The sequence below is a fragment of the Mustela erminea genome, chromosome 2 (genome assembly GCF_009829155.1).
Source record: "Mustela erminea isolate mMusErm1 chromosome 2, mMusErm1.Pri, whole genome shotgun sequence".
NCBI classification, from domain to species: domain Eukaryota; kingdom Metazoa; phylum Chordata; class Mammalia; order Carnivora; family Mustelidae; genus Mustela; species Mustela erminea.
The window spans coordinates 154106540-154132938 of record NC_045615.1 but is presented as its reverse complement, the minus strand read 5'-3'; the positions used below and the strand labels follow the sequence as shown (position 1 = coordinate 154132938).

The 26399-nt window shown below is 38.7% G+C and overlaps 1 protein-coding gene across 1 annotated transcript; it reads right to left on the bottom strand.

Annotated features, from left to right (window-relative positions):
• Positions 1-3888: 3888 nt before the first annotated feature.
• On the bottom strand, positions 3889-15323 carry LOC116585155 (mucin-5AC-like). Its single transcript, XM_032334486.1, has 4 exons — positions 15215-15323; positions 12104-12173; positions 5166-9974; positions 3889-4086 (listed from the first exon to the last, which is right to left on the bottom strand). The coding sequence occupies exons 2-3, from the start codon at positions 12155-12157 to the stop codon at positions 5208-5210; spliced, it is 4821 nt and encodes a 1606-aa protein (XP_032190377.1). The 5' UTR covers positions 12158-12173; positions 15215-15323; the 3' UTR covers positions 3889-4086; positions 5166-5207.
• Positions 15324-26399: the final 11076 nt, after the last annotated feature.

The following is a 26399-nucleotide window of genomic DNA, read 5'->3' as shown; positions in this document are numbered from 1 at the left end:
TATGCGTGCTCCACTGATTGGATGTCTCCACCTGGCCTGACCTGCTCTTGTATTTGGGCTCTGTTACCTGGGACTGGTCGACCATATTTTACTAGTTTCCCAGACTTGCTTTTAAATAAGTCCCCTGGGGGTGGGGGGACAGGGTCAGTTTAAGTTTTACTGCATAAACAACAAAATGGCTGTTCAACTGAGATGGAGCCACTCTGGCTAAATAGGCCCTTATACTTCAAGTGTATTTTTTTTTTTAATTTTTTAAGGTTTTATTTATTTATTTGACAGAGAGATCACAAGTAGGCAGAGAGACAGACAGAGAGAGAGAGAGGAGGAAGCAGGCTCCCTGCCAAGCAGAGAGCCCGATACAGGCTCAATCCCAGGACCCTGAGATCATGACCTGAGCTGAAGGCAGAGGCCCAACCCACTGAGCCACCCAGGTGCCTGCCCCTCAAGTGTATTTATTTTATCTAATTTTATTTATGTTTAAATTTTTTTTTATTATTTATTTTTGAAAGGGGTGAGGGGTAGAGGCAGAGGGAAAGGGAGAGAAGAATCTTAAGCAGTCTTCATGCCCAGTATGCAGCCTGATGTAGGGCTTAATCTCATGACCCCTGAGATCATGACTGAAATCAAGAGTCTGACACTTAATTGACTAAGTCACCCAGGTGCCCTTCAAGTTAATTTAATTGTTCTCCTTATGTTTAAGGTCATCTAGGCTAAGCTCTGATTTTTGGTGTGTTCAGTGTATTAAATGAAACTTAAAACCAACAGTTCTTTCTGTTTTACTGAATAGGTTCTGGGGTCAGATGAGCATCTCTCAGTGCCCTGAGTATTGATATTCCAAAGATAATCATCTGAGTTGTCAGAGTTTCAGGAAGTGGAAATTCCAAGTCGTATTTTCCTAATGTCATTTCTTTTTCTGAAGTACTTTCTTTTACATTAAGCTGTCTTTTTTGGTCCTTTTTTGGAATGAAAATACTGAGTATCCAGTATAATCTTCTGAGCCATCTAGCCATGGATCATGTGGTAGAAGTAACCTTAGTTTCCATGCTTCTTTATTTTTTAAAAGATTTTATTTATTTATTTGACGGAATGAGAGAGAGAGAGAGAGAGTACAAGCAGGGGGAGCAGCAGGGAGAGAGAAAAGCAGATTCCTGCTGAGCAGAGGGCCTGATGTGGAGCTCTATCCCAGGACCCTGGAATCATGACCTGAGCTGAAGGCAGATGCTTAAGGACTAAGCCACTCAGGTGCCCCGATATGCTTATTTCTTTTGGGGGGGGGGGGATCCAACTTCTTCATATGCTTTGAGCCAGCTTTTCTAGGCCAAAGATGTTATCTGCAATTAAATTAGTTTTGTGTTAATCTTCATTTATTTATTTCTTTAAAGATTTATTTATTTATTTTACACAGACAGCAAGAGCAAGAGCGAGAGTGAGAGAAACCACGAGTCAGACACTTAACCAGCTGAGCTGCCCAGGTGCCCCAATCTTCACTTATTTTATGTTAAATCTAGATGTAATTTTATAAATGCTAGATCCACCACTTCTAAGCTGTTTGATCTTGAGCAAACACTTAAACTCCCCAAGCTTCAATTTTCTTATATATAAAAAAATTTTCTTATATGTAACAATAGAACCAACCAACCTCACAGAATTGTTACTAAGATCTGCTGAAAGGTTTTTTTTTCTTTTTCAAGTTTTTATTTAAATTCCAGAAAGGTTTTTTTTTTTCTTTTTCAAGTTTTTATTTAAATTCCAGTTAGTTAACATACAGTGTAATATTAGTTTCAGGTGCAGAATTTAGTGATTCATCACTTACATCCAATATCCAATATTCATTTGATGAATATGTAAAATGCTTAGGACCTATTTTTGCTCAGTAATTGTCAGCTGTTGTTTTACTGTTTTGGAATGTAAATGATAACCTCAAGGGTACTTTACATACATAGGCACACCGGGCAATACTAAAGCCTGCAGGATGGCCATTCCTGGGCTGTTGGTCTATTTGTGAAGAGGATGTCCCCGGGTCAGGCCTAATTTAATGGATTCACTAGAGTCATTAGCATACATGGTCTTTGACTTGTGATGTTCTACTTATGGTTGTTCAATTTCATGGTGGTACAAAACTGACACACATTCAGTAGAATCTGTACTTAAATTTTTATCTTTCCCTGGATTAGCAATATGCAGCACGATGCTCTCTCTTGATGCTGGGCAGCGGCAGGGGGCCTCAGCTCCGAGTCAGCTGTCCAGTCACAAGGGTAAACAACGGATGCACTTAAAACCATTCTGTGTTTCACTTTCCTTTTCAATAAATTACGTGAGCTGTTCAACTTTATTATCAGCTAGGCTTTGTTTAGATGATTTTGCCCAGCTGTGGGCTACTGTCGGAGCTGTGCACACCTTTCAGGTCATCTAGGCTAAGCTCTGATGTCTGGTGGGTTTGGTGTATTAAACGATTTTTCAACTTAATGATATTTTCAACTTAAGATGGTTTTATCAGAACATAACCCTGTCCTAAGTCAAGGAAAATCTGTACTAGATGGTGCTCAAGGGGAAGAGTAGCTCCAGATTTATGCATGTTCTTTGTTTTATAAAAATATCTATGTGTTTGTTATTTTGATAAAACTGCAAATGATCTGACTGGTTCTCAGTCCTTGTGTCTTTGAATATTGCCTCTGTTCCTTTGTCTTTAGTACGTTATTGGAAGGAAAATAGGTAATTTCAGACTATGTCCACTGTCCTTTAAATTCTCTCTAATCTTTTAGACTCAGGCGGGTACAGCAGATTTTCAATTCCCTCTACCACTGATCAAAATGTTTTGAATCCATTTAAAGGACGTGACTTCCTGAGAGTCCCAGGTTTACATGGAGAGACTTATTTCCAACTATTGGTCTGGAGTGGGCTCAATGCCCATTCTTTTGTCTTCATCTAGTTTTCAAAATTCAAGCCCTTGGGTTACCAAGACCAGCCACATCCTTGAGGGCATCTTCAGAGTCTGTGCACATCTCCTCCCTGGATTTTATTTTCATTTTATTTTTGTATTGTAAGGGTTTCCCTTACTATTACTTTCTTTCAAAATCAGCTATACATTTAAAAGTATATTTATTATACTTACAAATTCAGAATTTCTCGGTCTCTAAAATTTAATATATATTTTTTGATGGTCTTAAAAGTAGGCATAATGTGAAAAGACATTTCAGATTATGTTAGTGGGCCTGACCCTGTTTTTCACTCCTTTTATGTCTTGTGGAGTTTGAGTGATGGAAGTTTTAACCCAAACTATGTTTATAGTTTCTGCATTCTACGCTTTTACCTTGTCAAAGCAAAAACTGCAGGACAATGTCAAACAGGCAAGGAAGTCTTCATTCAATACTATTTAAATATTGAACTCTGCAGAAACAAAAGGTGAGCGGTTTTTTAGGGCTGGGATGAGCTAGTGGATGTTATAAGGATGTTGATAAATGGAATGTGTAGAGCAAATTATGTAATTCTCGAGTCTGCACATGTTTACTGTGATGTAGACACTATGTATGTGCTAGTTGGTGCTTATTGAAATAGGATCCTACCCTCCCACAGAGACTGGGAGATAGAGGCAGTATCTTCCTTGGCTCCTAGGTCCTTAAGAAAGGTATTTCTGGGTTGTAAAGTTGGAAAGAGGCTTTTAAAAACATTTACATCTCAAAGAGAAAGAGAAAGAATTTACAATTGCACGGTTTCCAGGGGCCTGGAGTCAGGAAGAAGCCTGTCTAAAATTTAGTCAAGCTGAGGGGAACATTAAGGTCTTGATCAACCTTATATTTTATCATTGCTCGTTACTGGAATCTTTCTTAGAAGGACAGGCATATTAATCTTTTCATTCATTTCCAAACATGTGAGAGTGATACAAATATGTGCAGGGAACAGATGATTTTCAAAATGATTTATTGAACAAAAGCTGAGAAGTAGACATGAACACACAGAAGAAGTGAGAGAGTGAAACAAGCAGAATTTCTAGAATGGTCTCATTTCTGAAGTGTGACTGCAGTCCATTCTTGAGGCGATATTGGTAAAAATTAAGATGAGAAGTTTAATATTTAGGGAAATTATGACCTAGAAAAAATGTTGAGAAATATAAAATTAATTTCTGTAATCCTATAAACATTATCTAGTTGGCTTAAAACTGCTGTTTTCCATTAATTACATGAAATATATTTAGTCTATATACCCTTCCCTGCCCCAGTACTACTCTTATTTTCATGACAGCTCATGATTCTGTTGTAAAATAAAATGTAACTAGTCAGATATTCTGTTTAAAGCATAGCTAGTTGCTATGTTTAAAGCTTATTTCATCATTATAACAACCTAGAATGCTTTCATCCACCTTTAAAAAAAATTGTAAACACCCCCCCAATCAAAAACCTTTATACAAAAATTTGATATTATGTGTTTCAGCAATTCTTTCTCTGAGATAGTCTTAGATAGGCTCCTTGTATCTTAGAGTTTTAGATCATCTAATCTAGACTAGTTGCTTCACTGTTATATTTTGATAAAAGTTTATTTTATAAATTTTCCTAGTTTTTTTCTTCTCCATGGATTTTCCTTATTAATCATAGCAGGATTTCCTCATTTCCATCTGAACTTAACTGAGGTGACACTTTTGCTATAGTCCACTGAAGTTCATGTATTTACAGTAAATTGATTGTGATACTCATTCTTGTGTTTGAGCTTATATACTTGTCAGTTTTCTTTCCTGAAATACTGTTTGGGTGTTTTTACATTATAACCTCATCAGGCTCCCTTTCACTCCCCAAGAATTTTATTTAAAAATGTATAGTTCTAGAATGTGAGAGCTGAGTAATTTTTAGTTTGAAAAAGAAACAAAGTGACTGTGATTCAGCTGCCTACTAAACTGTTGGGATTAATTCTAGAGTTCTAAGCTTTCTGACTATTGGTTTAAGTATTAAGATATGTGGATTCTATTCCTGGTTTTGCCACCATGTGTTCTGAATTTGAACCAGTTCATACTTCTGTATCCTGTATGCAAAATGAGAGACTGTCTGCTCTCTTTCATAGAATTGCAAAAAATCAAAACTTATGCATATCAAGAGTAACTAGTTATTAAGTAAGGTGTTTAGAGATATATAGAGCACTATTGAATTTCACCTAAATCTTTGCCTGCAGTGATTTACCTGTTATCAAGATGCTTGAGATGTACCACGGCATTGCTTTCATTATGGGGAAGGATTGGTAAGGCTGGTTGTAGGTATACTGGCTGTAGTCGTAGTAGCAGATGGTGGCTGTGTGCTGCTGTCAACAGCAGAGGTGGTTCCAGCTGAGCCTGCAAGTGTGGAAGCCTCAGGGGGTTGTGTGGATTGTGTAGAAGGAGTCGTGGCAGCATCAGTAGTATCATCTGCTGTGGTATCAGTGACCTCCTCAGTGGGGGCAGTTGTTGCAGGTTCTGGGGTGGTAGTGGCAGCTGTCTCTAAAGATTCAGTAGTGCCCTCCTCCCCTGGAGATGCAGCTTCAGTGGTTGAAAAAGCAGGTTCAGCAGGGGTAGTGGTGGCTGCTATACTCATACTAGCAGTAGTTGTGGCATCTGTGGCATCTGAAGCTGCTATAGGAGTTGTGGATGCAGATGATGTAGCTGTTGCAGTAGTAGCAACAGATGTAGTGCTGGCTTCTAAGGTTGTGGAGTCACCTGAACCAGTTGTGGCACCTTCAGCTGGAGTGGTGGTAGCTGCAGTGGTTCTATCTGCTGACTCAGTGGTGGTCTTATCCCCCGGAGTTGTAGCATCAGGAGTCTGAGTGGTAGCTTCACTGTTGGTCAGGACACCAGATTCAGTAGTAGAGGGAGCACTTGGTACAGTTGTGGTGGCATCAGAAGGAGATGTGGTACCAGTGACTGAAGGTGAGGTGGTGGCACTTGTGGTGGCATCAAGTCCTGGAGTTGTGGAGGCTGCTATGGTTGTGCTGGTTGCTTCTCCAGTTATTGTGGTTGTAGCTGAAGCAGTTGTACTCACAGCTGGAGATGTGGACTCTGCTGGTGAGGATGTAGGGTTAGCTGTTGGGGTTGTGGCATCAGCAGGTGCAGTTGTGGCAGCTTCAGTGGTTGTGTCTTCTGTTGGTTCAGTGGTAGCTTCTTCCCCTGGCGTTGTAGCATCAGGCGTCTGGGTGGTGGCTTCACTGTTAGTCAGGGTACCAGATTCAGTAGTAGAGGGAGCACTTGGTACAGTCGTGGTAGCACCAGAAGGAGATGTGGTACCAGTGACTGAAGGTGAGGTGGTGGCACTTGTGGTGGCATCAAGTCCTGGAGTTGTGGAGGCTGCTATGGTTGTGCTGGTTGCTTCTCCAGTTATTGTGGTTGTAGCTGAAGCAGTTGTACTCACAGCTGGAGATGTGGACTCCACTGGTGAGGATGTAGGGTTAGCTGTTGGGGTTGTGGCATCAGCAGGTGCAGTTGTGGCAGCTTCAGTGGTTGTGTCTTCTGTTGGTTCAGTGGTAGCCTCTTCCCCTGGCATTGTAGCATCAGGAGTCTGGGTGGTGGCTTCACTGTTAGTCAGGGTACCAGATTCAGTAGTAGAGGGAGCACTTGGTACAGTTGTGGTAGCACCAGAAGGAGATGTGGTACCAGTGACTGAAGGTGAGGTGGTGGCACTTGTGGTGGCATCAAGTCCTGGAGTTGTGGAGGCTGCTATGGTTGTGCTGGTTGCTTCTCCAGTTATTGTGGTTGTAGCTGAAGCAGTTGTACTCATAGTTGGAGATGTGGACTCCGCTGGTAAGGATGTCGGGTTCGCTGTTGGGGTTGTGGCATCAGCAGGTACAGTTGTGGCAGCTTCAGTGGTTGTGTCTTCTGTTGGTTCAGTGGTAGCCTCATCCTCTGGGGTTGTAGCTCCAGTGGTAGCCTCATCCTCTGGGGTTGTTGCTCCAGAAGCCTGAGTGGTTGTTTCACCCACACTGGTCAGCACAGCTGGTTCAGCAGTGGAGGCTGAAGTCACAGGGGTGGAAGTAGTAGCACCTGCTATGGTTGTGCCAGCAGCAGCAGTTGTAACACTGGTAGCTGAGGTTGTGATTGGACCATTGGTGGTCACATCCAGTCCTGGGGTTGAAGAGGCTGCTGCAGTTGTGGTGGTGATTGTTCCCCCAGATGTTGGGTTTGAGGATCCAGCAGTTGTAGTAGCAGTGAGTGAAAAGTTTGTTTCTGGGGTTGTGGAGTCCGTTGCCCCAGTTGTTACCTCGCTCAGTGAAGTTGTGGTGGCAGCTGCAGTGGTTGTGTCATCAGCTGTTTCAGTGACTTCCTCACTCACCGGGGAAGTAGCTTCAGTGGTTATGTCATCGGCTGGTTCAGTGGTCGTCTCAGCCACTGGTGGGGTGGCAGAACTTGAGGCAGCTACGGTGGCAGTACCAGGTGCACTGGTGGTTGTAGAACTTGGTGCAACTGTGGTTGCAGAACTTGGTGCAGCTGCGGTTGTGGCACCAGGTGAAGCTGTCATTGTGACAGAACTAGAAGCAGTGGTAGAAGTTCCGAGTATTTCTGTGGTAGCGGAAGCAAGAGTTGTGGTAGCACTGGGTGATGATGCGGTGGCACCAGTGCTAGTGGCACCAATCCCTAGAGTTATGGGGGGTGTTGCACTTGTGGTACCAACATGTGTGGGGGTTGTGGCTGCAGTCGTGGTGGCAACAGTAGCAGGGGGTGTGTTTGCTAAAGTTGTAGTGACAACCTGAGTGGTGGAACCATCTGTTGCTGGGAGAGTGGCGTCTTCTGCTGTGTTTGTTTCAGCTTCTGAGCTCTCCGTGGTAAAATCGGGTGCTGGGGCAGTTGTGGAGGCAGCATCTGTTGCTGAGTTAGTGGTTGATGTCACTTGGACTGTGGTGGCAGCCAGAGTTTCAGGTGTTCTGGTGGTTGCATCTGATCCCTTAGTTGCCGTGGCAGATGTACTAGTTGGGGCAACGGAAGTAGACATTTTGCTATTGGCTGTAGTGCTAGTGATGGTGGCTAAATTAGTAACAGCTACAGGTGTTGTGGTGATTGCATTGGTCGGGCCACCAGTTGTAATGTCTTCTGTTCCTGTTGGCCTTGTGGGACGTTTTGGTTTACGACAGAGTGGCTTATGAGACAAATGAGGTCGGTGATGCTGCTGCTGGTTTGCATGGGGATGTTGGGCACTTGGCCGTGGTTTTGGTGGAAGTGGATAGATCTGATGAGCCGTTAGTGGACACTTATGTGGTCGATTTGGTTGTAGATAGGGATGGAATTTAGGTGGTACATGTAATGGAAATGGTTTTGTGACTTTGTTATGTGGGAACTTTTTCTGTGGACTTTGAACAGGCTTAGATCCTTTGCATTTAGATGATTTCAAGGTTTTTTTGGCAAGTATAGATTTCCTTTTTTTTGGTTGTTTTACAGTTTTGCCTGCTACAGAAGGTGGTCTTTTTTTTCCTTTGAGGGGTTTAAGTTGATTTACACCTTTCTTAGGAGGTTTAGGCAGTCTTTTTTTGGCTTTACTTAGCCTCTTCTTTGCTGTTCGAGAGGTGGGCTGCCTTTTTTTAGATGGTTTTATGGATTTACTCTTTACAAGAACTGCTTTCCCAGTCCTTTTACCTGCTGTGGGCTTTTTCTGTGTAGATTTCTTTTGAATTTTCTTCTTGGCTGGAGATCTTTTTGGTCCGGCTTGAGCAGATTTAGACCCATTGAGTAGTTTTCCAGCAGCTGGTTTAGATTTTTTTAGGCTTTTCTTTTTGGCCAGAGTTTTTCTGAGAGCTGGAGATTTGCCGCCTTTTGTTTGTTTTGACTGCCTCTTGGCAGTTTTAGACGAGGAGCTTTTCACTTTATTTGGTCTTTTCTTGGAGGCTGGTTTTGTTTTTAGTACTGATTTCAGTGCTTTAGGTTGATTCACTTGTTTCTTGGCAGGTGAAGTAAAGTTTTTGGGTTTCTTTGACACTTTATTTTTGGCCTTAGATATTTTCTTTTTTGTTGCAACTTTTTTTGGCTGATTGAGCTTTTTCTTGAAAGATGTAGATGCTGTCTTTTTAGGTGTGGTTAGATTTTTCTTTTTGACTTTTAATACTGCTCTCGTTGCTGTTGCCGTGGCTGGCCCTTTTTTGACTGGCGTTAACTGTTTATTTTTTTGTTTCTTTAGACTTTTCTTTTTGGCTGAACTTTTTTTGGGGGCTGCTTTAACTGCTTTTGCCCGATTCTGTTTTTTCTTGGCAGGTGATGGCGGAGTCTTACGAGATTTAGTTGGTCTTTTCTTTGGAGCTGAAGAAGTTTTGGGGGAACTTTTTATTGCTGTGGACTTAGATTGTGTTTTGGATACAGACACGGTTATTTTAGTATTGTGAGATTTCTTCTTAGTTACTTTTCTTTTGGGAGTTGATTTAGTTGTGCGTTGTTTTACCCGTTTCTTAGCAGGCCTAGCCTGGATTTTCTTGGACTTCTGTGAACTTTTCTTTGAAGTTGAAGTTTGTTTTGATGCCTCCTTAGCCACTTTTGGGAGATTCAGCTGCTTCTTGGCAGAGGTGGGCAGGATTTTTTTAGATGCATTTTGACTTTTCTTTACAGATAGAGATGGTTTTGGTGCTGCTGCTGTCCGTTTTGACTGTTTTTTGGCAGTTGTCTTCTGATTTTTTTTCGGCTGTTTTAGAGTTTTACTTGTGCTCCGTGGAGTATATCGTCTTGTTAAACCAGATGGAAGGGGGGTCAGGCCTTTCTTGGCAGAGGTCAATGTAGTTTTCTTAGACCTGCCTTGTAGACTTTGCCTTTTTGATGTCAGGACAGGTTTTTTCTTTTTGCTTGATGTCCTAGGATTTAAAGGTAATTGGCTGGCTGCTTTGTGTGGCAGGGCAGGAGAGGCAGAGGCACGAGAACGGGGTTGAGGTTTCCTACTGACTTGCGTGGATGGAGATCTATTTTGTGAGGTCCTGGCAGGCGGACTTTGTACTGGTCGACTATTGATTGTCTTTGTTCTTGGCCGGCGCTGTGACGGCTGACTCTCGCTGAACTGTAGGAGGAGAGAATAGAAGATATTACCAAATGAAGTATTCATTCAATTATTAGAGAAGCTGTTCTGCTCTTTAGTTTAGAACGTGCTTTGGTTTGAAGTGCAATATAAATTTAGAATAAACTGCACTATAAATTTAAAAGAACAAGGCACTATATGTGGATAATTAGAGAAAATATCTCGGTGTTAACTTTTAGTGCTTTTAGTATTTGCTAAGGAAATCCAACAATATATAGAAATCTAATTTGGGGAAATCACTGGTTTCATAAAATACCCCGTTAAATATGAAAACTTGTTTTTCGCTTAAAAATTACAGGATGGAATCATTCTCATCTCCTTTAGGAATTAAGAAAAGAATCAAATAATAAGGCAATCATGTTACATGAATCTCAGTGAAAGTACTGTAGCTAAATGCTACTTTAGAATTACACAGAAGTATTTGGTGTTGAATTCAGAAAGTTGGATATTAAAAACTGCAACAAAAAATGACCTTCTCTTGCTTGCAAAAGCTTTATCTGAGGAATTAAATCTCTGAGAAGAATATGACAAAGATACAATAATAACGGCCGAAAAGGAAAGGATCCTTGAATGAAGCATGGTTGTTAAAATATCACGGAACAGACACTTAAAGACCATCTGTAATTCTAAAAATAGTGGATACTATGCTCTGATTAAAGAGAGATGTAAGGAACTAAGTAAGTGGTATATAATTAAGTCAGAGGAGCAGAAAAATGTAGTTTTGTTTTGTTTTTAAAGTAGGCACCTCTACAAGCATGGAGTACAATGTGGGGCTTGAGCTCATGACTCTGAGATCAAGGGTCAGACACTTAACCAACGGAGCCACTGAGGCACCCTGATTTGTTTTTGTTTTTGTTTTTCTTTAAACAAATAAAAAAACACAAAACTCTGCAGGAGAGATGAAAGGGTAAAGCAAAAGGCCACAAAATTCAAAAGACCAAAGATCGTTCAAAGACGTACATAAAAACCTATTTGCACAAGCCATGTTTCAGATGAGTCAAATGTGTATAATAATTTCTATTTTGGAAATCAATAGAAGAGACTACCTTCTTTTTTTTTAAACCTTTTTTTTTTTTTTTAAAGATTTTTATTTATTTATTTGATAGACAGAGAGAGATCACAAGTAGGCAGAGAGGCAGGCAGAGAGAGAGGAGGAAGCAGGCTCCCCGCCGAGCAGAGAGCCCGATGTGGGGCTCGATCCCAGGACCCTGAGATCATGACCTGAGCTGAAGGCAGAGGCTTAAACCACTGAGCCACCCAGGCGCCCCGAGACTACCTTCTTTTAAATTGTGTTTACGTCTTGTGTGGAAGAACATGTTGTAGTTTTCGATCATGAGAACAGAATAATAGACCCAGAGGTTGAATGAAAAACAAACTTGAGACATGGGTGAACTCACCCTCTTTTTCGCCTTCCCAGGGGAATCTCCTTACAATGAGGTGGTGAGAGAAGTGGAAATCTTGGTCATTTCTTCACAAGTTTACTTCCAGTACTCCAGATTTATCTGGAGATTTTCTCCTCCCTTATCCTCCTCAGTTAGAGTCCTTCTCGCCCTCTTCTCTCCCTCTTCATTTCCCTTTCGCCTCTCCCTTAGCTTTGTTTCTTCTCCTCAAATTTCAGGTGATTTTTATGGTATTAAAAGTAGAAGACAGTTGTTCCTGTTCCTACCAGTCTCATGTGACTCTGTCCTGTTTTTAAAAATACAATGCTGAGTGACATCAGTCAAGCAGAGAGAGTCAATTCTCATCTGGTTTCACTTATGTGTGGAGCATAACAAATAGCATGGAGGACATGGGGAGTTAGAGAGGAGAAGGGAATTGAGGGAAATTGGAAGGGGAGGTGAACCATGAGAGACTATGGACTCTGAAAAACAATCTGAGGGGTTTGAAGCGGCGGGGGGTGGGAGGTTGGGGAACCAGGTGGTGGGTATTGGAGAGGGCACGGATTGCATGGAGCACTGGGTGTGGTGCAAAAATAATGAATACTGTTATGCTGAAAATAAATAAATTTAATTAAAAAAAATGCAATGCCATAATCTCACTCTGAACCCCACCTCTGTGTCAGCTCTCAATTTTAGGTAGTTCTTCTTGTATTCGAATGTATGGAATCTTACCGGGAAACAAATGGCAAAGACCAGGATGAGCCCTGTCAGGACTGAAGTCTTCATCCTGTCCTTTTAACCCCTAGAAGTGAAGACACAAGAGAAAAGATTTATGTGCTTAACAATGAAAAAATAGATTTTACCAAACAGTCTAGTGATACAAAACGAAAATTTTAGTAACAAGTTTAAGAGTAAGGAAGTTTTTTTTTTTTTCTCTAAAATTAAGCTCAAAATGTGGATGTGAAATGAATAGATGTCTGTGTATGTTTTGAAAGCACATAGAATTATTCATTATTTGAAACCAGTAAGCATCAGGTCTTTCCATTTGGTATGCTAATAAGATGATTATTTTTCTTTAAATTCTCACTTGAAAGGAGACCATCATTTTCTCTCAGGAGTTATAGTAAGAAATCCCTCACCCATCCATTATCCACTACTGCATGTGTATTTACACACACACACACACACACCCTACTTGTTCTCTTCCCCCAAATCCCATCATTTAGGAAAATCACAGCAGTGGTGACATAAAGAGAGTTCTAGGAAGGTACATGATGTGCTGGGTTGAGCGGCCAAGTTTTGGAACTCATCTCCTATGTGCACTATGTATCGTTTTATTGCTAGGACAGATTCCATGGAATCCTGAGATTCTACGATGTTATTTACTTTTGCTCTCCCCTCCCTCATTTTTATTTTTTTAGTCTACAGAATCCTTTACCTGAAAATGTTTTATAAACACTTATTGTATACTTGCCTATTGATAATTCATTTTTAGATGATGTGCACATCACAATTTAAGTTATTGAATATATCAAGTCTATTTCTGGACTGTGTTAGTCTAGTTTTTAAGAACCCCATGTTGTTGGGCCACCTGGGTGGCTCAGTGGGTTAAGCCTCTGCCTTCAGCTCAGGTCATGATTCCAGGGTCCTGGGATTGAGCTCCACATCGGGCTCTCTGCTCAGCAGGAGCCTGCTTCCCCCCACCCCCTCTGCCTGCCTCTCTGCCTCCTTGTGATCTCTGTCTGTCAAATAAATAAATAAAATCTTAAAAAAAGAATAAAGAAAAAAAAAACCATGTTGTTCTTCCTAAAAGAAGACAGTTTTATGGGTGGAAAATGTACAATATTTCCATGATGTCGTATTATTAGGATGAGTATACAGGAAAAAAGACTTGTGATTCCAGAATTTTGTGAAAGGAAAATGGAAAATAAAGGCAGCCTGTACCTGCCTTAGGAATCACCTTAGGAAGCTCAGTATACATGAGCTGGTCTCTAGTAGCTCATGGATTGTGAGCGTGTGACGGGAGTCTGAACTGAGTCCGTTTCTGTCTTCGTCTTCCTCCACAAAACCTTCTCTTCCGTGGGTCCCTATTTTAGTGAATGGCACAGCATTCACCTGTGTTAGCTTCAGCTAGAATCCCAAGTCAGTCTCGATTCTTCCTCTCATTCTCCTGAGTCCATCCATCACTGAATCCTCTCTATATTTTACTTTCTAGACAGAGATTTGAATCTGTTTTTTTCTCTTCATCTTCACCAACAGCATCCTAGCTAAGTTAGCATCAGATCTCACTTGAGCCACTCCTTAGCTTAGCAAATATTATTACCTATTAAGTAGTAGGCAGTGTTATAGAATATGGAGAGAGAGAGGAGTTCAATTCAGTGTCCCTGACTTATTAAGCACAGACCCTCCCCCACCCACCTCCACCCCAGCAGCCCTCAGTTTGTTTCCTGAGATTAAGAGTCTGAGGGTTTGTCTCCCTCTCTAGTTTCATCTTGCTTCATTTTTCCCTCCCTTTCCCTATGATCCTCTGTCTTGTTTCTAGAATTCCTCATATCAGTGAGATCATATGATAATTGTCTTTCTCTGACTTATTTGGCTTAGCATAATACCCTCTAGTTCCATCCATGCTGTTGCAAATGGCAAGATTTCGTTTTTTAATGGCTACATAGTATTCTGCTCTGTGTGTGTGTGTGTGTGTGTGTGTGTGTGTGTGTGTATGACATCTTCTTTATCCATTCATCTGTCGGTGGAATTCTGGGCTCTTTCCATAGTTTGCACAGCTTTGTTTTTAATTAACTATAGTCGCTGTGATTTTTCTAAAATATAAATCTGATTATTTTAGCTCCCCTATTAAAACCTTTCCCTGGTTTCCCATTGCTCTTATCCTAAAGCCTCCCCCTACACTGAAAAAACATTCTTCAAGTGGCTCTCTAGGCCTTTTGCAGCCGCACCTCTCACTGATCTTCAGTCACATCTCTTAGTGTCACCTACATTGTGTGTGTGTGTGTGTGTGTGTGTGTGCACGCGCGTGTGAGACAGAGAGAGAGAGAGAGAGATACTCTTCTCTTTCTCAAAGGTCCTTACATATTCTGTTATACAATTCAATGTAAAAGGCTTTTTATTCCACCTGCTGGAACAACTCCAGTCCAAGTTAGCCAGTGATGTGTTTATTGTCAGTCTAATTCTGATCGGACAGAATGAAATTCTCTCCAGTGTTTGAAGGTCCTTCCCTCTTCTCTTGGCTTTTTTTTTTTTTTTAAACATTTCATTTATTTATTTGTCAGAGCAAGCACAAACAGGGGGGGCAGTAGGCAGAGGGAGAAGCAGGCTTCCTTCTGAGCAAGGAGCCTGATTCGGGGCTCCATCCCCAGGATCCTGGGATCTTGAGCTGAGCTGAAGGCAGCTGCTTAACCACCTGAGCCACCCAGGCATCCCTTCTTTTGGCTTTTGTGAGACCACCCTATTCTTCCTACTTCTCTGAAGTTTTGTTTTGTTTTTAAGGTTTGTGGGTTTTTTCTTTCCCTTACTCACCCACATTATGATTCAGGCATCAGTCTTATTTTTCTCTCCCTCCTTAGCAACGTCTCTATGTGAGCTCCTGCCTCTACTTGGAAACAGCATCTATCTGTATGCTGACTTCTAAGTTTATTGATCAAAATTCATATTCAAACTCTTTCATGGACGTCTCCATTTTGTTGTACCATTATACCTTTAACCCAGCCTGTCTGAAATTGATTCGTTGGTGTCTGCTAGCCTCTTCTTGGTTAAGAAACCAGATGTTAACAGAGAAAAGATTTTGGAGTAAGAGCACCCTAGAAGCAGTGTCGTTATCCACACAATTACCTTGGGAGGGGTATCTCCTTTGGATCTTGGTGAGAACTTGCTTCGTCTTGACTCAGCAGTGCCTCTAAGACTTGATACCGGCAGGGATAAAGAGAACTAATTGAATGGTTCTTCCATCTAATAAGGCAACCACGCCTTCCCTTTGCACCTCCTACTTTCTGCCTATTGGTTGTTGTACGGAGTAGGAGCTAGGGAAGAAATGTGTATAAGGAATTATTTCAATTTAATCTTCAAACATTTGCCCTTTGGATTTTCTGACTTGGGAACATTGAGAATTCTATCTTTACTTTGAAGAGATGATGATAAAATCTGATGAGTTAACAAAATGCATAAATTAACACTATAGCTTATATGAATATTGTTCATTTTAAGAAAACTGTGGTTCAGTTTCTTATTTGCAGTTATAAAATAATTTATATATCATCAAATGTTCCCCAATTTTTGGCATTAGAATGACTTTATTTTTGCAGTTTGTTTCAATATTTCAAAGTGTAATAGAATTGAAGAGGTGAATGTCTGAGAGAATGTAATAAGAGAATATAAATAATCTTTCCTTCACTGTGTTAAAACACTTTCACTTAACATGTAAACTTAAAGTGCCCATGTTAGGGAAATTTGTGAACTATGTTTACTCTGCTTTCTTTTAAAAAAAAATTATTTGTCAGAGAGAGAGAGATCACAGGAGACCACAAATAGAGTGAGTGGCAGGCAGAGGGAGAAGTAGGCTCCCCATTAAGTAAGGAGCCTGATGCAGGACTTGATCTCAGGACTCTGGGATCATTACCTGAGCTGAAGGCAGATGCTTAACCTACTGAACCCCCTAGGTGTCCCTCTAAATACTTTTTCAATTGCAGGTGACCATGCAGTGAGGAAATATAGATAATTCCCATTAAGCATACTTGCTTTTATTAATTGTATATAGTTTTATATTATACATTTTTGCATTTATTAATTTTATACTGGTTTATTTACCACTTTTATGTATTCATTTCTATTACACCACATGCCAGAACAAATGGCAAATCTAGCTCTGAAGAAGTGTAGCTGTGAGAAATCATCAGTATATTTGAGAAAAAAATGCAAAAAAAAAAAAAGTTTTAAAAGCAATCCTAGAATGGTGAAGAGAGCACCAAACTTGGAATCTGGAGATTTAGGTTTAACTTCTAGTTCTGTCATTTTATTTCTGTGGAACTCTGGTAAATTTATTTGCAAATGCCATTTTCACATCTATAAGATGAGAATCAATCCCGTTCTATTTACCTGCGTGTGTTGCTATTACAATTAAATTAGAATATTCATTTACTTTGTAAGTTCTATAGCACTCTATGACAATATTGATTGTAATCTAACTTATTTGTATATAGAATTTTTATAACTTATTATTTATAGATGTATTTAATATAACTTTAAATCTCTGCATTACTGGATTTGAAATGGCAATTTTTAATTACTTGTTCATTCAACAGATACTTACTGGACATCCGTCTATAGAAGGCATTGTGGATTCAATAGGAAGAAGAGAGACCTAGTTTCTGCCCTGAGGGGCTAGGGACTTACTGGAAAGAAATGTTAACACAAACAAAAAAGAGTGACTTTGATCCATTGATATCTGGTTAATAGAGAAGGCACACTTCCACTTAGCCATTTCTTTTGGACAAATTTTCTTCATTCAGTACCTTTTCTTCAAGAATCTTAGGAAGGTCAGAAGTCAGGGTTTGGCTGCTCTTGAATAGTTGGGCGCCTGCGTGGTAATTGATATCATAATAAGGGCTGTGCAATAACAATGCACAATATTGTCTTTTCTGAGAATTGAGGTAATCACTTTACAGTTAATAAAATTATATATACATAATACTGATACACTGATTTGACTCGTAATAAGGTTGGCTTCCTTCTCTCTTATGTTTGTCATTACTTTGGAACATTAAACATAATACTCTCCTTTATGACGTCAGTATTATAGGTGTTCCAATTTATGGTTATTATTTTGATTGAATATTGGAATATGGTAGAAAGGACATTGGAAGCTAAGAACTTTGGTCTGCCTATTCCCTAAATTTGAGTTCATACTTAATTTTGTAAGGACAGTTCTTATATGGAAATCGCAACAAATAGCATAAACTCTGTGTTTATTTAAAATTATTCATGCCTTCTTCAGGGTGAACTCAAAGATATTCAAGAAGTTTTAGAAAAGTAGACCAAGCTTCTTCCAGTCATGAATAAGATAAATTGCACAGTTATTAACATGTTATTGATATAGAAGAAAAAGATTATTAATTATTTTACATTTAAACACCAATCAAGATTAAATAAATATAAAGTATCTGCAAATATTCTTATGAGGTTCTTGGGTATTAGCATGATCTTAGACATTTTCCTATCAGATTGTCTTGAAAAAGTAGGAGAATAATTACATGTGGTTCATATTCAGTCGTTAGAGAAGGGAGTTTCAGATCAACTCGCCCATCTGATCAAAAATATAATGTTTAAAAAAGATCAAGACAATGTAACCTTTTAGAAATTTTTTTTGTTTGTTTTTTTTTTTTAGATTTTATTTTTATTTATTTGACAGAGAGAGATCACAAGTAGGCAGAGAGGCAGGCAGAGAGAGAGGAGGAAGCAGCCTCCCCACTGAGCAGAGAGCCCGATGCAGGACTCGAGCCTAGGACCCTGAGATCATGACCTGAGCCAAAGGCAGCGGCCCAACCCACTGAGCCACCCAGGCGCCCCACCTTTTAGAAAATTTGAAAGGAAAATAAACATACATGTTTTTGAAGAAAGGATAAAAGTGATTGGATAAATAGAAGCGATAGATTAATTACAAATAGTGGGTAGCCATTGAGAAATAGGTGAAATTTGCAGGTATAGTGTCATTTGAGGAACTAAAGTCTAATAAGTAGAGGTATCTTTATTCTGATATATATATATGTGCATATACATAGTCTACAAAATAGAATTTTTATTTCAGTTAATTTCAGTGTGAAATGTTTATGTTTTGTGTTTGTAATGATCTGATAATGCTCATCATTCTTCGCTTACAGTCATCATCATTCAACTCAGCATTATTACCGTGAACAACCTCAAAATATGACCTTTTCAAGGATTGCTCAAGCATGATTTCACGCCATAGTTTATAATTTAAGGAAGTAAATGTTTGTTGAAGGAATAAGTAAGTCAGAATTTAATATTTTAACACTTGATATGGTACTTGTTCTGTTGAAAAATCATATTTGAAACACCATACTTCAGTTAGAGTTTGGGAACTATTTGGGCTCTTAATTCAACAGTGTTGAAGAAAATTTACTTACAGTAAAGTAAAATTCACTTGTTGTAAAATAAGAAAAATCCATTATCTTGCCCCCAATCCCTAGGACCTTATAATGTATAATGGCTTTATGCTATTTTCTTTTAAGAGAAATTTAGAGTTCATTTTTTGTGTTAATATGGTAATTTGTAATTACAGTTACAATATCATATTTCCCTTGACAGAAGAATTGTGTAGCTGCCCTTGGTTCTATATTAATATGCCCTTCATACCTAAATATTCACCTGTTCTTCCATTCTTATTTCATCTTGAGACTCGTGAGATAATCAGAGAATGTCTTTCTCCTTTCCTTCCATGCTAGTACTTGCGAGTCAGCTGAATCTAGCAAGAAGTACGCAGGTCAGGAGCTTGGTGAGTCTCTTCACACAGGTGAGCCTCCTGGGGCAGAGAGGAGGAGGTGGAGGTGGAGCTGGAAGTAGCGGGAGGAGATTCAGCACAGTCATGAAGTCATGCACGGGCCCTGCAATTTCCAGGTCATTCTGAGATGCGTACCATTCCATGTCACACAGAATGATGGTTTTCCTCCTTTTACTTGAATAAATAGCAGTTTACCAAGAGCCAAAGTGACCATGGGTCCTTTGTTGCTGAGGGGAACCAGCCCTTGCTCTTAACACTTGTTTGGAGAACCCAAACAGGAAATCCTTCGAGTATCCAATAATCAGCCAATCCACAGCTCAGGCAGACAAAAAAACATGGCTGATTTTAAAATAGGAGGAACTTGATATCTAGATGAATTTGAATTAGAAGACACATCTAATTGACATCACAAACAAATTAGGCATTTGGTTTTGATGTTTTCTAAAAATAGGCCCAAGCACATTTCATAAAGAATAATTTTGTAAGGAGTGATGTTTTCTAGAGGTGCTACTTTGTAAATGTATAGAGGAAGGATGGTTAGGTCAACTAAAATTTCATAATTATTTAGGCATATCTCTCTATCCCATCTCAGGCATTAATGAACTGGCTTTCTTGTCCACCCGCCTCTCTGGGACTATGAACTTAAAATTAAACTGCAGACAGTAATGGTTAGTTAAGGTAGTTGCTCTGCATTGTCCATTTTCAGTTGAACTATTGTTCTATACTTCAGTCCAAGCTAGCAGTGTTTTGCTACGATTCTTAAAAACTTGGAGTCTCTCGTCAATCTATCAATTCACTTTTATATAACAGAATCTTCCACAAATTTCTTTAAGATAAGCTGACCCTAGTTTGATTTCCTGCTAAGACTGCTGAAGAACAATACCCTTAAGCTTTCTAGAGGCTTTATGGCTTGATTAGATCTGTAAGGCATACACCTAATCTTTTTTTTTTTTTTTAAATTTAAGTATGGTTGACGCACAATGTTATATTAGTTTCAGGTGTACAACATAGTGATTCAACTTCTCTGTATGTTATGCTGGGCTCACAAGTGTAGCTACCATCTGTCACCATACAATGCTACTATAAGACCATTCATTAGGCTGTGCATTTCATTCCTGTGACTTATTCATTCCCTAGCTAGAAGCCTGTTTCTCTCACTCGCTTTCACCCATTTTGTTCATTCCCCGCACCCCTTCCCTCTGGCAACCATCACTTTGTTCTCTCTATTTGTACGTCTGATTGTTTTTGTTTATTCATTTGTTTTGTTTTTTAGATTCCACATGTGATTGAAATCATATATGTTTGGCTTTCTTAGTCTGATATATTTCACTTAGCATAATACCCTCTAAGTCTATCCATGTTGTGCAAACGGCAGTATGTCACACGCTTAATCTTTTAAAGGTCTCTCTGTGTGACCAAATAGTACTTGGAAGTACATTTTGCTTTCTGAAATTTTAATAAAACTTTGAAAAAATTACATCCTTGGTTCACAACCGTATTTTCCTGACCATGCCTTGGACTTGAACATTGTTGCATTTCTATACATCCTCAACAAAGAGAATATAAAATTTAAAAATGATTACCATTTACAATAATGTAAGAAATGAAATAAATATTAAATCTAATGATATGTTCAAGTTCTACACTGAAAATCATAAAATCTTATTTTATTAGTTTTCCTTTTTGGGGGTGGGGATGAGGGGCCAAAGGAAAGTGAGAGAGAGAATCTTAAATAGGCTCTGTGCTGACAGAGCCCTATGCAGGGCTCGACCTCACAACCTTGGCCTCCCAAAATAATGACCTCCTGAAATCAAGAGTTGGACACTTAACTGACTGAGCCACAAAGGGACCCGCCCAAAACATTAATTTCTTACATAACAGTTCTTAAAATCAGAAATCTGGTACACGTATCACTAGACTACAACCACAATGTTGGTAGGCTACATTCCTTTTTGAAATTCTAGGGGAAAATCCGTTTCCTGCTCATTTTGGTTTGTGACAGAATTTAGTTCCTTGAAATTATAGGATTAGAGGACCATTTTCTTTTGGCTGTGTCTGAGCACCATTGCTAGCTTTTCTGGTCTGATACATTTCTTGGCTCATGACCCCCTCCCTCCGTCCTCAAAGCGATGCAGTCCTTCTGGTGTCATATACCTCTTACCCACTGTTCTTTCTTTTCTACTTGTAGATTTATGTGATTAAATTGGGCTCACCTGGATAATCTGTGATAATCTCACCATTTTAAAGTCCTTAATCATATATGCAGAGTCCCTTTTGCTGTGGAGGGTAATTCATGAGTTCTAGGGATTCAGGGATAGTCATCTTTGGGGCCATTATTCTGCCTATCATAGTTATTAAACAGAATTAAAAATAACCTAATAAAATGAAGCAATCTAACCATATTCATGAATTGGAAGATGATAGTCTAAAAATGTGGGGATCCTTGGTGGTTCAGTTAGTTAATCATCTGCCTTTGGCTCAGGTCATGATCCCAGGGTCCTGGGATTCAGCCCCACATCAGGCTCCCGGCGAAGTGGGGAGTCTGGTGCTCCCTCTTTCTCTGCCCCTCCTCACCGCTTGTGCTCTCTCTCTCTCTTTCTCTCAAATAAATAAATAAATAAAATCTTTAAAAGATTACTCTAAAAATGTGAATTCATTTCTATCGTGAATCAAAGCCTGTGTGAGGCCTAAAATATTGTGGAAAAATTGATAAGAAATGAAGGAAAAGAAGAGAAGAACCTTGGAAAAATGGAGAGTTGTTTGAATGAATTTACACATGTTGTCAAAAGAGAAATCTATAGGAATTGTGAAAACAATGTCATTTTACCAAAAAAAAAGATATGAAACTAGTAAATAATAATTAAGCTGGAAAAGCATAAGAAAGGCATTTGATGAGTCTTCCAAGAGATATTAAAGAAAAAATAGTGCTTTAAATGAAGGGACCCAGTCTCAGAAAAGCAAATAATATTGTTATATAATCTGTGTTTCTGATTAGTCTTGTTTGGGAAACTGGGTACTTGATGTGTGAGTAGAAGGTCTTTATTGGTCTTGGTTTTTAAGAGAGAATCATAGGAGCAATTCACTGAAAGCAAACAAGTCTGAGATATAATCCCTCTCCTGACTTAGTCTTTCGAGGACACTATGTCCGTACATGTGTTCTGGATGGAAGATACGGAAATGGAAGGGAAGTGCAGGCCTTATTAATCTCACAGATTTAATTCCTCCTTACCTGCTGAAGAGAATTTCCCAAATCCTTCTGTGCTTTCTGCCCTGCTTTTCCTTTGAATTCTCTGCTTACTGTCCTCTTCCCCCCCTCCACCCACTTTTAATCCAAACAGGTAGTAACTAAGTGTATTCACTTCCAGTGTACAGAATCTTTACAGAGAAACAAGTGGCAGTGGCCAGAATGAACCTAATCAGTGTTAAAGCTGTCATTTTGTCCTGTTAGCCTATATAGGTTTCTAAGAAAGAGAATTCTAGTTATTATTTCTATATCTCTTATCTAGTTAGTTATTTATGTTCTGATCCCTCTCAGAATTACTTTGTGAGGAAACCCTTCACTTTCTCACTTTCTCACTCTTTGCTCTTTTAGTACTTGTGATGATTCTTCATAATGATTATCAAATTCATACGTGACTGTATGTAATTGTATGTTTAGAAGCTAATTTCTGTCCTAGATTTTAAATTCTACAAGGGCAGAGATTGTGTTTATTTTGGTTAACAATGCATCCCACTCAGTGCTTAGTGCACAGAAAGTCATACATAAATATTTGTGAAATGACACTTGTGATGTTTATCACTGCAGATATGCAGAAGCCCAGTTCTCTTTCCTCAAATTTCATCCATCATGATGCATAACTAAACTTCTTGTGGGTAATATTTTCAACTACCTCATCTCTGTTTCTTTCATGGATTTATATTGCTAGCATTTAAACGTAGATACAAACGTAGGAATCCAAAGGGGCACGTGCACCCGAATGTTTATAGCAGCAATGTCCACAATAGCCAAACTATGGAAAGAACCTAGATGTCCATCAACAGATGAATGGATAAAGAAGATGTGGTATATATACACAATGGAATACTATGCAGCCATCAAAAGAAATGAAATCTTGCCATTTGCGACGACGTGGATGGAACTAGAGTGTATCATGCTTAGCGAAGTAGGTCAAGCGGAGAAAGACAACTATCATGTGGTCTCCCTGATATGAGGAAGTGGTGATGCAACATGGGGGATTGAGTGGGTAGAAGAAGAATCAATGAAACAAAATGGAATTGGGAGGGAGACAAACCATAAGTGACTCTTAATCTCACAAAACAAACTGAGTGTTGCTGGGGGGAGGGGGGTTGGGAGAAGGGGGTGGGATTATGGACATTGGGGAGGGTATGTGCTCTGGTGAGTGCTGTGAAGTGTGTAAACCTGGTGATTCACAGACCTGTACCCCTGGGGATAAAAATATATGTTTATAAAAAATAAAAAATTAAACAAAACAAAACAAAACAAACAAACAAAAAAAACCTTCCCTGTCTCCATCCAACATTCAAGCTCTGTTTACTGTCTTCTCTCTCTCCTTTGCTTCACTGTCAGTCTCCTTAGAAGACATCAGGCAATAATCTCAATTTTAACTTCTTCTTTAACACTCTATAATCTGCTGTATTCCCCACTTCCCTGAAATTGCTTGTCAGGTTTGAAGTTACTTGTCAAATTTGCTTGTGACATTTTTGTTACTAATAACAATGGGTATTTTTTAGTTTATATTGTAGTTAACCATTTTTCAGTAGTTGATACTTTGACAAGATCGTCCCTTCCTTCTTGTCCTCTGTTGAATTACCCCTTCCTGGCTTTTCTCTTAATCCTCAACTTGCTTCTTGTTTCATTCCCCTAGAGACTGGTGCTCTATGAGATCTCACTGCATTTCTCCCACAGTCTCCTGTAGAATTCCTGCACGTAGTCACACATTTCCTTGGTATTAACACCATCTGTATCGGATTCCTTCCAGGTCTCTTGTGAAGGATTCAGTGGCTTAATGAACGGTTTCTGTTGTTTTTATCATCGCTCTTCAGACCCGCTGTGTGCCCCAGTTGACCTCCTAACTTTTCCAGGCCTCTTCTCTTCCCCTGAGGGATTGATTCAGATTTCTTATAAAGAAATCTGAACCAAGAATGTTCTAGAGCTGGGTTTATCTAACTAGAAATGCTGGTAGCTGTGCTCTCCCTGGATCCGGATCCAGAACTGTTCTTTTTCAAACCTAAACCAAATGTCTTAATGCCTTTAGATGATTATAAGGGACTGAGTCATTTTTTCCTTTGATAAAGTAATTCAGTTTTTTTCTCGTCCCTCTAAATTTTCTGGGGTAGGTGGATGGTACTGTTGAGGATAGAGGACAACAGTTCATGTAGATGAGATAGCTCCAGGTTCATCTTGAAACAACAGCAACCATATAAGGAGGCAATTCCCAAAAAGGAGGATTTTTTTCTTTGTATATTCTTTCTCAAAACCATATGAATCCTTGCATTTGTTTAGTATAGAATGTGATAATATTATTTTGTAATTTCTAGACTGTCATTCTTTTTAAAAAAATTTTATCAAGGAAAGACATTTAGTAACATAGTATTAATTATATAGTAATTAATATATATTCCTACAGTTTTAGTACTTCAATCAACTAATTTTGCATATTTTACTTCCATATATTTTTAGTAAAGCTGAATAATCAATGTATGAAAGTATTCAAGGAGAAAACTACAATCAAAATTCTTCCAGTTGCTTAAAATGTGTTGGAATATTTTCTTAAATAATTTTATTTGGAAAAATATAGAGAACATCTTTGTCATCAACATGATAGGATGAGCATATCAGAATTATTTTATTAGTAACTACTTTAGAGTTTTTTGAAAATATTTTTAATTTTATGAAGTTTACTTTGCCTAGGTATTTGTTATTTTATTCTCATTTACCGTTTTTTCACATGTAAATATAAAATCATAAGCCAGGACAGATGGCAAAAAATTCTGTGCCTGAGGAAATGCAGGTGTGAGAATTAATGGGTGTATCTGAAAATTCATTGAAGAAATAACTTGTAGTTCTTGGATGTAAATGAAGCTGTCCTTGGAAGGAGGAATTCTGTATTTTAATCTTGCTGCCACTTAGCAATTTGATGATAGGGAGATCATTTAACTCCATCTGTTAGAAAAGGATGATATTTTCCTAATTCACATTACAAAGTATTCTTAGATTTAAATGAGGATGTTTAGTAATGAATAAAATACATTGTAAAGTTGTTTGTAAATCTGGTTAACAACCCTATCCATTTACATATTGAACTGAATTAGTAGCTGTTCACCTTAATTGACTTGAATGTAAAAATATTGATTATAACTTTAAATCTCATACTTAAAGCATTTTTTATAATAAATCCCATTCATTCATTCAAAAATAGTAAATAACTTTTCTTTTATGCTGTGACTGGTACTGAGAGTACATCAAAGCCATGATTATGGCACTCATGAAAGATCAAGTGGAAGAGAATAGTCTCCTTTTTTCAAAAGGAATCACTTTTGGTAGACCCAGCATATTTCAACTGGGCAATTCCTCTGCTGTTAGAGGAACATGTCTTCTAATTCACCTTTGCTTCAGAAAGCCTCTTGATTTGAAAGTCGGCAGGATAATTAACAATGTAGTAAACATGTTAGTAACAGAACAATACATAATACTCTCTCTTCATGAGACTTGACATCATCAGTTCAAACTAGAAAGGTCACATACGCTTAAGAGTGTTACACTGATTTGACCCGTAATGTGATTTGCTTTTTTTCACTTATTAGTTTTCCATTTGCTCTAGAACACTAGTCACTATATATCCCTTTATGAAGTTCATAATTATAGTTTTGTTATTCAGATATTGTGACATAGCCAAAAGGATTGTTGGGTGAAAAGATTATTGTCAGACATCAGAAACACAAGTTGTTTTGTTTAATAACTTTCTAGAAAAGGTTCTTGATCTTTGCTTTAGCTGTTCCTCTGTGTAGCATGCTTTCTTTAACTTGGGGTCCAGTTGGCTAACAATATTTGCAGTGGGAAAAAATCCCTTGTTAACATTATATGTTTATCTTTGTTTAAATATTTTATTATTTCTTCCTTAATGTTAACACCTTCAGATATTTAATCAAAGATAACATATTTGATTTCTTATTAATAAAAATAATTAAAATGATAACTTAAGAGTTAATTTAGAAACTCCTTAATATTGAAGTGTCCCAGGGCTTGTTGTTTTGATGCTTCCATTTTCTATCTATAATAACTACCTTGCTAATCTCATCTAGTCTCACAGTTGTAAATGCCATTTCTATGGCATCAACTTCTAAATATATAATCTTGCTCTTCCTGACTTCCCTCCTATACGCCACACTTAAATATCCAACTCTGTCCTTGATAATGCTATTTAGATCACTGAGAAACATCTCTAAGTCTGATGCTTTCAAAATGGAACTCGTAATCTTCCT

Bases quoted from the DNA above. Each gene is read 5' to 3' on its own strand.
- LOC116585155 (XM_032334486.1), bottom strand. From the start codon at position 12,157: ATGAAGACTTCAGTCCTGACAGGGCTCATCCTGGTCTTTGCCATTTGT. The intron at 9,975-12,103 runs GTAAGATTCCAT...CTCCTCCTACAG, and splicing joins TCTTTGCCATTTGTTTCCCG to TTCAGCGAGAGTCAGCCGTC.